Genomic DNA, 12361 nt, shown 5'->3' with positions numbered 1-12361 from the left:
ATGGCATGAATATAAAATCAGTTCATGAATACTGTATCAGAGGTGTTTCATTTCTTTGGTTCCCTGTCATGTAGCTTGTATCTTCAAGGTCTTTCTGAGTTCAGCTGGGGTGCTAATTAGGAAAAATGATCATTATGACTGTCTTTGTGTTGAAGGGCATCTGCCTCAGCTAACATAATCATGTGGAATTTTGTAGGTCTTGTTAGGATAGCAAAACAGAGTAACTGGCTGCATCGGGATCCCTTTTATTCTGTTTCTATAGAATTAGCTTTACAACTGGACCTACAGCAACCATCTTGTTAGAATCTGAAGGCACTGGAGAAAATGTCAATGACTGCTCAGCCCATTGTAACAGCTATCCTCCCTCCATCAGTCCTTGCTCTAATCTTTTCAGTGCCACAGCAATAAAATCTCTTTACTTTTACCCAATCTGAGGTAAATAACAATAAAGGTTGTGCTTCCAACTGATTACAGAATGAGTCACTTTCTGACTCATCTCATCTCTTAGAAGTCAGGGTGGAAATTTTAATTTTATGGTCTATTAAACAAGGAGGCAGCCCAGTGGCACTGCAACATTCTCTTACAACAAACAAAGAATGTTCACTGCCAATAAAATTATCATTCACACTTTCTTTTCAAACACCACTCTATGAATAGCAAATAAGAGACTTCCAATACTGACAGATTAAGTCTCTGAGATTACACAGACCAGTACCTAGAATATTGGAGAAATAATGGTCTCCACTTCCAGCTTTAAAAATGAGGGGTTTTGATATGTCACATTAAACACTCATTTCCAGCTGTCACATAAGTATGTGACTGTAAATTGTTGTCAGAGAGATATAAAAATCACACATTTAAAGCTGTTTCTTCCTTAGGACATTTTAATACATTAAGACCAATTACTCTACTGATTAGACAATATTGTAATAAACTCATCTTCCTCCTTAGACCATGAAAACCCAAGGGTAGTCCATGTTTTATACATCTTTGTATCCTTATCCCCTAGTATACCAACAAGTTATCAATAAATGTAAAAGGGCTGGATAGATGGGTGGATGGATGGATCAATTGGGAAGGTGAATGGTTGGGTTTATTAAGTTATTGTTTCACCAATAAAAGGAGTACACATGATTCAGATGTTTTATACTAATGCATTAACATTGTCCTAATGAAGACATAGAACTTGCAATTTGGTATTATTTATTCTTACACCCTTCTGACAACAACTTGCCTTATAGTTAAATTTTTCTGTGACAAAGAAAGATCTTTTTGTGACTGGGAATTTATTCTGTTCAGAGGACAAATGTATTTGGCATGGCTCATGTTTTTTTTTTTTAACCCCATAATCCTGACAGAGGAAAACTACACTTGTTCCATAACTTGTTTAAACCTGAAATGCCTTAAATGAAACCCTGCCACCTATTAATTTATTCATTTATTTATTTATTTATTCATCCACCCATCTAATCATTTAATAAATATTCATTGAGTGCTTATATAGGCATTTGTTTAGGGACTAGAATTACACGAGTGAACACTAGAGATAAAATTTATATTCTAGTGAAGGAAGAAAGATAATGAATAAGATTAAGTAAACTATGTAGCATATAAGTGTTAAGGGGAAAAACACAGGAAGTGATTATACAGTCAAAAGTAAAAATAGGTTTACAGTTGTGAGTATATAAAACACAGTTTATTCTTCTATTATTATTAGTTGTTGTATTATTTATTTGTATTACAACTGTAAACTTACTTTTGCCACCTCGTATTAGTTTGGGTAGGCTACATCTATAACAACCATTCTCCAGATTCCATTAATATATTAAATGTTTATCTCTCAATATAAACTAATGTGGACCTGACATGATTTAGAGGAAAATATTTGCAGTTACCATCCATACTGAGATGTAGACAATTGATGGCAAAATTTTCAATTACCAGTGTTTGAATACATATGCTCCTTGGGTCTTGTATTTAAAGGTATGCTTTAGTAATTGCAAGTGGCATTTAGAAATTAAATACAAAATTTCTCTTCCCATACATAAGTTTGAGGCAACTACTGATTGATTGAAGGGCTCCTGAGTCATAGTCCCTAGTTCCTGTTGTTTGAGCAGATGGGGGTCCAGATTGTAGGGAAAAAGGGTCAACAGTAGTGGAATAAAAAACTACACAGCAGAAAGAAAGAAGGAGCTTCTACCCTTTGTGACAGCATGGATGAAACTGGAAAGCATTATGCTAAGTGAAATAAGACAGGTGGTGAAAGACAAATACCATATGATCTCACCTTTAAGTAGAACATAATCAACAAAACAAATAAGCAAGCAAAATATAGCCAGAGACATTGAAATAAAGAACAAACTGACAGTAACGAGAGGGGAGGTGGGAGAGGATAATGGAGGGAAAGAAGAGGAAGGGTTTTCAGGAACATCTACAAAAGACACATGGACAAAACCAAGGGGCTGTGGGTTCAGGGATGGAAGGTGGGGATGGCTGGGGTTGGGGAGAGTGGAAGCAGGTAAATGGAGACAACTGTACTTGATCAACAATAAAAAAAAGCTAAAAAAGAAACTAAATTCTGGGGGTCAAATAAAATAATATTGTATAAGAATCAGAAAAATGTTGTTTAGAAATTCCATATAAATCCTTAGACTTTGCAATTGGAAGGTCAATCATTTGTTAAAGTTACATTTCCTTCTTCACTGTCCTGAAGTAGCAAAATTTACCTTGGCAGAGTCTGATAGTAAAAGAACTGGGTGGAGAAACAAATGAAGAAACTTACTCATCCCAATTCTACTAACACACACTCTAACCTCTTGGCATTCTTATTTTCACTATCTATAAAGTATCAGATTAATTGCCTTTATTACCTAATAGGTATATTTTAAAACCTTGAATGACTATTCCCTAGGAGTAACTTTTCTAAAAATAGATCAGCTCTGACAGGATCTGATGATCCAATTTTGAAATTAGCTCTATTCTTGATTTGATTAGGGTAATCCTGAGTATCTAGGGGCCCTATTCTATTACCCCAGTAGGAGAAAAATGTATATTCTCAATTGATGCAGAATGTCACTATGCTTTAATTTTTTTAATTGTACAATTTTTAATTTGTTTACCAATTAAAAGTTATCAGGCTTATGAGAACATAACATATGCACAAAACCAAGAGAAACAATAAACAATACAATCAGTCTCATAGGGGACTTAAATAATGGATCTATAATTCATAGGCATTAAAATAATTATGAATAATTTATTTGATAAATTATAAGAAAAGACGGAGGTCAGCAGAGAGTTAAAAACATAGATAAAAAGAAAATGAAAATTCTAAAATTGAAAAACACAACTGAACTTATAAAATAAATAGATGGATATAACAGCAGATTAGACATCGCCAAAGAAAGGATTAGTGAATTGAAAGACAAATCGGACTAAAATATGAAATGAATTCAAATATTAAAAAATAGAAAATATGGAAAACAGCATAAGAACCATATGAAAGATGTTGAATACAATTAAGATACATATTTGTAGGACTTCAAGTAGAGGAGAGAGAAAATGGGGAAAACGCTTTGATTTATATAAAGTACAGACAGTCCCTAACTTATAATGTTTTCACTTATGATTTTTCAACTCTACAATGGTACAAAAGAGAATATATAATGAATTACATGAGATATTCAACATTTTATTATAAAATAGGCTTTGTGTTAGATGATTTTACCCAACTGTAGGCTAATGTAAGTGTTCTGAGCACATTTAAGGTAGGCAATACTAATATATGATGTTCAGTACGTTAGGTGCATTACATGCATTTTCAGCTTATGGCATTTTCAATTTCCAATGAGTTTATCTGGATGTCACATCATTGTAAATCGAAAAACAGCTGTATAAGAAATTAAAGCTAATCTATGGTGTTAGCAGCATAGTGATCATTGTTGGGGAACAAAAAGGGAGCATGATTTAGAGGAAGAATGAAAAAGGTTTCTGGGGTGTTAGTGATGTTTTATTTCTTCACTTGAGTGATAGTGACACAGAAATTATGATAATTGAAGAAGCTGTATACCAGTGCTTCTCAAACTGAGGCAACTTTTGCTCCTCAGGGGATATGTTTAGAGGAATTTTTCATTGTCACAACTGGAAATGGGGATGGGTGCTACTGGCAGTAGCTGGGTAGAGGCCAGGGATGCTGCTAAAGAGCCTACAGTGCATATGAGAGTCCCTCCCTCCCTAACCAACAATCATATTGCCCAAAGAAAAAGAATACAGATGACTAAACTCAGTTTAGAAAAAAGAATAAAAATGTGACAAAGGCAATGTTTCAACCTGTAGGGTAAATGCAGGCAGTCTGGCTTCCTCACCCAGGTGTCTGAGTAACTAAGGGAAGCAGTGTTCCCATAACCCTGAATGGGCCTGATAACTAGTGTTCTCATAGCCTTGAGACTGGGTCCAACAAACTGTTCCCATAACATGAAGTGGGCTCGCATGTGCAGAATTATGCTATGTTACATAATTTTCTGGCTCAAAGCTTACTTTGTTTGCCTCTAGTACTTAAGCCAGTAGGGTCTTCTCCTCAGAGACACACAGTCTGCAGTATGTGTGGCTTTCCCACCTGTGAGTAAGGGCATGTCAACCATCCACATGACTTTGTGCATTTTCTTCCGTTTCCTAGAACCTAGAGTGGACCTGATAGGCCTTGACAGGCTGCAATACACAACCCATATGTTAATGATTCCAACAGTGTTCATTTCTCCCAGATCTGATAAAGGATGTTTGCTAATTAGGGAAAGGAAGTACTGAAAATAATTTATTTACATGGGACAAAGTATGAAAGATGGTTACTTAAGTAAATTAATGTATCCACAGAAAGTAATAAAATAATTTATTTGGTTCATTTCCTAGGAACAACTTATCTCATTCCAGTATTGAAACATAGCATGAATTGCTTAATTGAAGATCACTTTTATGAAAAAGTACAGGCAAAATAACATTAAATAAATAATGTAATTGCTGCCCTGGCTAGCATGTCCCAGTAGGCTAGGCGTCATACTGCAAAGTGGAACAGTCATTGGTTCAATTCCTGGTCATAGCACATGCCTAGGTTGTGCATTTGGTCCCCATTTGGGGCACATATGAGAGGTAGCTGATTGATGTTTCTCTCCCTCTTTTTCCCCTCTCTTCCCTTCTTTCTAAAAATAAGACAATAAATAAAATCTTTAAAATCAATGCAATCACTGAATGTAGGAATCCTCAATAGAACAAGTACCGTCTTTTTCAGACCATAAGACACACCTAGGTTTTAGAGGAGGAAAATAGAAAAAAAATTTTGAAGCAAACAATGTGGTAAAATATTTAATAACATAAATAACATAATATTTCACCAATGTAAATGTAAATAGAACTTAACAGCAGCATTAACAACCATTATTCCTCCCAAATGTAGGGGGGTGGGGGGGGGGAAGTGTGTCTTATAGTCCAAAAAATATGATAGCTCTTATTCAGAGAAGTTGGAAATGGAAGATCACTTAGTCTTACTAATAAAATATTCATTTTCTTCCTAAAGTAGTCTCTTAACACCTATAAGAGGATGTTTCAGTGAGGGCAAAAGATAAACTTAACCAAATGAACCAAACCAAACCAACCTGAAGTGATCCTAGCATTCCACCCTGCCCCACCTTAACCACTGGAAGCAAAGATCAACATAGTTATCTTAAGATGAAATTATTAGGTACTTCCCAGAATATAGGAGATGAAGGGGCCTTGGGAGAAAGAAAACTTACTGGTTGATCAAGAGGGAGACTTCTCAAAAGGATGGGATTCGGCTGGCTCCGGGAGTAGTTGAGACCACATCATGCTTCAGACACCAGTTTAAGTGAACTTAGAAAACAATGATTCTTGACTTACACCCAGATTGGCATAGTGAAACCTAAGATCATTATACTCCAATAGGCTAAACACAGAGGTGAATGAGAAGGTTATTTCCCTTTGCCCTCTCTCAAGAACTAGGTTGGCAAGAAATTTGGGAGTTACTCCAGTTATGTCCCTCAGTTGATGTGGAGAGATCAGCCTGATATTTCATATTTATCTTGCCTGTTACCCCAAATGTCTCAATATCTCAGGGTAATTTTGACTTACGAAAAGCCATGTAGAGCCAAGTAGGGCTAAATGGAAGAAAGCTCCTGGATGGTTTTCAAATGTAGAAGAGACCTTGTTCTGTGAAGCTTCTAATTTTACTATAAAGTTATAGTGTTAAGAAATAAAAATACTATCTTTTCTGACTCTGTATCTCTCTTGTTCTTTCTTTCTCTTTCTCTCTCACACACACAATACACATCCATCCACATACTGGAGCTCAGCCAAGGCCTTGCTGAGCCTGCGATTGGGCTATTCTTTTAATCCCACATTCTATTCATAAATTTTGAATACTCTTTTTCCTTCTTGCTTTCCTCACTTGAATCACTTCAGTCATCACATCTGGTTTTCCGAGCAACAAGGAACATGTATGGAGCACACATGGACAAAGCCAAAGGGGGTAGGTTCAAGGGTAGGAGGCAGGGATGGTGGGGCAAGGGGTGTGGTGGGGTGAAAATGGAGACAACTGTACTTGAACAACAATAAAAAAAGAAAAGACAGAAACTCACGCGACTTTGGCACAGACAGTGCACCTCCAGCTGCCATCTGGGCCCAACACCCGACACTCACTGCACACTCTCAGTGAGCAAGCCTGGCATGGGTCTCCCCGGTCAAATATTAAACCCAGGTTTTTCTGACAGTGAGCACAAATTCTGCTTGTCTCTTGTTTAGTCTTCCCACTTCTATGTTTTGCTTCTAAGAGTTCATTTTTAAGCTTCCTGAAAGGAGAGAAAAAATTATTTAAAAAACAACCACAACAACAACAACAACAGAGGAGCTGAGCTGTCTTTATTTAGGGGACATGTTCATTAGGAAGAACATTTAAAATAATCAAGAAGTCAGAGCCAAATATTTTCAGAAAACACAATTTCTTTCTCCAGAATCAATGACTTTTTGACATCAGTAGTAGAAAAACATGTTTTACTTTGGAATTTTGACATTCTTTACTAGCATTGCTAGTTTGCTATTAGTACTTACTCACATTGCACTCCAACTTCCCTAAGATCTTTGATAACATAATATTGGAGCAGAACCCCAGCCTAGAGGCATGCATAATACCATGTTATTTACTTGCGTAGATATACTTACCACATGAGGCAAGATTATGAAATCAAACTTGGGAATATGGGAACTTCCCTAAGATGATCCAATGAAGATTTTGTTACAAAGACATTGCCTACCATTTCAAATGTAAACACTTCTTCTTACTATTTAAGGGTTTCCAACATTTCCTTTGACCTGTGGGCTTTGCTGTCAGGCATGTCTATATTTCAATTCAGGTTTCATCATGAATAGCTATCCAACTTAGACAATGATTTACACATTCAACCTAAAACTCTTCATTTCTAAAATTGGGGTAATAATATTCTTCTTACTATTATTGTAGTATTTTCTGTTTTCAAGAGTAAATGACATAATATGTGTAAAGATACCAGCATAATGCCTGGCACATAGGTACTAAAGAAATGCTATTTCCATGTCCCTCCTTTAGTATTTGACATGTATAGTTATATACATTAGAAAATAACTATTCAGTGTGGTCCTTGGTCTCAAAGTGTCAGCATCATCTGGGACCTTATTAGGATGCAGAATCTCAGGCTCCACCTCATACCTACTGGATCAGATTCTGCATTTCACAAAATCTCCAAGTGATTAAAGTTTGAGAAGCACAGCTTTGGAATATTTGGTCTCAAATTTGCCTATGCACTGGAATCAACTGGGAAGATTCCACTTGGACAAAAAATTATACTTATTCCCAAGCCTTATCCCACCTACCCCCATTCTGATATAATTGGTATGAGATGTGACCTATGCAATGATGATTTAAAAGTGTCCTTATTTCTTCTATATATTGCCAAGTTTGGAAAACACTAATGTAGATGACAGGTTCATTCCACTTAAATGCTTCACAGACATGGCCTTCCTTTATACTATCTACGTCCAGTACCTTCATCAACATAGCATTTGTATGATCCAAAACAAAGAAACAAGCAAACAAACATCCCAGAATCATCCCACACATCTCATACAATCTCATTTTACATTTGTGGACCTGTGCTTTTTGTTATACCCAGTGAGGCTGGCATCTCCTCAAAGGTATTAACAATGACTTCAGTTTATTGTATATACTGCTCAAGACACAATTGTGTGTTAAATTAGAAGGTACTTAAGTGTTTAAAACTATTTATTATGTCTTTGGGGCCTTGAAACTAACTTGTGAGGTATTACGAGTTTCATATTAAAGATTGTAAGCAGTATAAAAAAAAAAAAAAACAGAAACCAGGTCTTTTAATTCCTAGCCTGAATCTCTCATTCATAAATGGAGAATTATAAAAGTGAAGAGTAAGGTTTCCAAAACCTTTGATTGTCTCATTAATTCATTCAATGTGCATTTATTTAGTGCCGATTGTGTACTACAGCATTCTGATATTGAGAGGGAAAATAAGTCAGGCAGGATACCTACTAAGGATTCCCATTATCCTTCAGATTAGTCTAGAAAAGGATAAATGATGCAAGATGATTCATATGTTGCAACAGGCACTCTTAGGTCCTTACTTTTTTGCTTATCTAAACACAAATGACAACAACCTATAACACATGTTTTCTTAATCTCTGATTTAGAGCTTACAAAGTACCTCATGTTCTTTTTTCCATGAGCAACTGACTCATGAAATTAAGCATAATAAAAGCTCCACGCAATTTACCTTTGGAAATTTGTAAAGACTACACACTTTTAAAGCACAGAATGTGTTCTCATTTTAAGACCACAACTATATTATTTGGAGAAGTATAACAGACATTTGAATACCTCAGGTCATAGGAGAAATAAAACATTGCCTATTCAAAACCTATAACAATTCATGCAACAATGATAAGGCAACAAAGTGATCAAAATGAATAGAACAAAGACAGCAATCCTAGACAGCAGCACTATCTGAGTAGGCTGGGGCAGGTGGTGGTGGTGGAGGGAAGAGTAGAAAGCTGAAAAAATGGGGTATTCCAGGATTTCCCAGAGGCAAATTATCCTCTGGGAAAAAAAACCCCTCTATAATCAGAAGCCTTAAATTTAACCTCTTAAGGTAGAGTGAGACCACTTGGAAAATTTATGGCCATAAAGACAAAAATTTATATTCCATCTTTCTTTGTGTTCTACTGAAATGATTTTATTTTGCAATCAGTTTTCACCCAGTTCACTTAGTTCACAGTTCTGGAGTCTGAAAAGATGTGGCCCTCTGTATAAATCAGGTGATGGGGTAGAAGCAACTTAAAGGTCCAAACATACTATCTGCCGAATTCCTAAGGCAATTAGGCCACATATTCTGAAAGTTATCTCCAAGACATGTGGAAAGATTTCCATAGGCTGGCACAAAATATTAAGCAGATTACTGATTTTTAAAATATGTCCTAGAAATTGACCTAATTCAATCCTGTCTAGGATAATTCACATGAAGTAGATAACAGTCATTTTCAGACACACAAGAAGAGGGTAAAAGACGTCAATTGAAACCAGGAAAAGAGTGTGCAATTGGAGAATTAGTCAGGGAGACAGAAGAGAGCAGTAAGGTGGGAGATGTCTCTTCCCTCTGCTTTACTAGCCAGCACTAACAAAGCAAGATGGACTTTGTTTGTTCCAGCCTTGCTGTCCCAGTATTAAGAACTATCTGAGGAAAGTGAGTTTCTGGGATGTTCATCTCTGTCACACATATAAGCTAGAGATACTTCTAAATCTACGTAACAGGCTTAAATTATTGGTTTCACTGCCCACCCCCAACACACATACATGCATGAAAAGAAATCCAGAATGAGCAGGTTTTTGCATTAGTTCACCTGCAAAATCAGGTTATTAAGGATTTATTTCATCCTGATGGCCCCCTATTTTCAAGGTGTGGTTTATCATTCCTAAGCAAAATATCATGGCAGCTCTAGCATAGTGTACAATCTTAAGGCAGCAAGAAGGAAAAAGAATTGTCACTTAAACCTGTCTCTTAACAGAAAAGCAAAAATCAACTTGGAAATGCTCCCACCACTACCACTAGCTGCAAGAGAGTCTATGAAACTGGAACAAGTTGAGACTGCATATTCCTACCCTCTTGACATTAGATGTGGTCATGTGACTGACATCAATCCATGAAATGTGGCATGAGATTTCAGATAAAAACTGTAAAAAGCAAATGCTTGGTTTTCCACATGACCTCCTCTTTGTATGGAGCACAGCAGTGTCCCAAATAAGTAAGTCTGGGTCTTGACATGAGGATGCCATGAAATAGAGTCTTCATCCATCTTGTTATGGATATGTAGCATGAAAAATAAACTTTCATTGTTTTAAACCACTACGAATTTGAGGATGTTATTGCAGCATCACTCAGCCTATCTTGACTTATAAACATACAGCCTAGTCCTTCGTCTGTCTGGCTCCCATATATCTTTTTACTTCAGCTTCACTGCTGCTTCCCAGTGAGGCCTTCTCTAACAACCAAATCTACAGCAGATCCCAGTCTTATACTCACTCAGAGAACTGCATTTTTTTTCTTCACAGTATATATGATAATTTCAATTATACCTTTATTCAGATGTTTTTAAGTATATTTTATTGATTATGCTATTACAGTTCTATTTTTTCTCCCTTTAACCTCTCCACCCCGAACCCCCCTCCTACCATCATTCCCCTACCTTAGTTCATGTCCCTGGGTCATACTTATAAGTTCTTTGGCTTCTCCACTTCCCATACTATTCTTTTTTCCCCAGTACTATTCTTAACCTCCCCTTGTCTATTTTGTAGCTACCATTGATGCTTCGTATTCCCTGTACCTTTTCCCCCATTCTCGCCCTTCCCCGCTCCCCACTGATACCTCTCCATGTGATCTCCATTTCTGTGAATCTGTTCTTTTTCTAGTTGTTTGCTTAGTTCATTTTTTTAGGTCCAGTTGTTGATAATCGTGAGTTTGTTGTCATTTTACTGTTCATATTTTTTATCTTCTTTTCCTTAGATAAGTCCCTTTAACATTTCATATAAGGGTTTGGTGATGATGAGCTCCTTTAACTTGACCTTATCTGGGAAGCCCTTTATCCACCCTCCCATTGTAAGTGACAGCTTTGCTGGATAGAGTAATCTTGGATGTTGGTCCCTACATTCTAGCCCCTTCTTTGTCTGTAAGGTTTCTTTTGAGAAGTCAGCTGATAGTTAAATGGGAAACTCCATTGTAGGTAACTGTCTCCTTTTCTCTTGCTGCTTTTAAGATTCTCTCCTTATCTTTAACCTTGGGTAATGTAATTGTGATGTACCTTCATGTGTGCTTCCTTGGGTCCAACTTTGTTGGGACTCTCTGAGCTTCCTGGACTTCCTGGAAGTCTATTTCCTTTGCCAGGTTGGGAAGTTCTCCTTCATTATTTTTTCAAATAAGTTTTCCATTTCTTGCTCTTCCTCTTCTCCTTCTGGCATCCCTATGATTCAGATATTGGAATGTTTAAAGTTGTCCTGGAGGTTGCTAAGCCTCTCTTCATTTTTTTGAATTCTTGTTTCTTCATTCTGTTCTGGTTGAATGTTTCTTTCTTCCTTCTGCTCCAAACCATTGATTTGAGCCCCAGTTTCCTTAACATTTTCCTTTATTTCACTTTTCATTGCCTTCACTTTTTCCTCTATTTTGTGACCATACTCAACCATTTCTACGAGTATCCTGATTACCAGTGTTTTGAACTCTGCCTCTGATAGGTTGGCTATCTCTTCATTGTTTAGTTGTATTTTTTTTCTGGAGATTTGATGTGTTCTTTCATTTGGGCCACATTTTTTTTTGTCTTTGAGTGCCTGTTACAAAGTAAGGGGTGGAGTCTTAGGTATTCACCAGGGCAGGGCAACCCACATCCGTGAGTTGTGGTGCTGTATGTGGGGGAGGGGTTTGAGAAGTAACAATGCCACTTGCTCAGGTCTTTGCTGGCTTTCAGTCACTTCCTCTGCTTCCCAAAAGCAAACTGGGCCCTTTTGGTGCTGATTCCCAGGTGGATTGGTTTGTAAATGTTCTAGGACCCTGTGGATCTCTCTAACAAACTCTCCTGTGAGGGTGAGAGTTTCTCCTGCCACATCAACCCCCATAGGTATTTTTAGTCAGAAATTTTGAGTTTTATTTCCCCACTCTGAAGTCTGTCTTGCTCCCCAGTTGTTCTTCCTGGTTTATCTGCATACAAATATGGGACCTCCTGGTCCGCCAGCCAACACCAGCCACTGCCTTGC

The 12361-nt window shown here is 37.0% G+C and overlaps 1 protein-coding gene across 5 annotated transcripts in view; it reads right to left on the bottom strand.

The window, feature by feature from the left end:
• The window catches only part of SYTL5 (synaptotagmin like 5), a 213643-nt gene that overhangs the window by 69182 nt on the left and 132100 nt on the right, over positions 1-12361 (bottom strand). For all 5 annotated transcript variants that reach the window (XM_036016436.1, XM_028523498.2, XM_036016435.1 and 2 more), the window contains exon 3: positions 6645-6854. In XM_036016436.1, coding sequence (XP_035872329.1) covers positions 6645-6854 — 210 coding nt within the window. The remainder of the gene's footprint in view (positions 1-6644; positions 6855-12361) is intronic.

Source organism: Phyllostomus discolor, chromosome X (genome assembly GCF_004126475.2).
Source record: "Phyllostomus discolor isolate MPI-MPIP mPhyDis1 chromosome X, mPhyDis1.pri.v3, whole genome shotgun sequence".
NCBI classification, from domain to species: domain Eukaryota; kingdom Metazoa; phylum Chordata; class Mammalia; order Chiroptera; family Phyllostomidae; genus Phyllostomus; species Phyllostomus discolor.
Note: the sequence above shows the minus strand (reverse complement) of the source record. Positions and strands in the feature narration are given on the sequence as shown.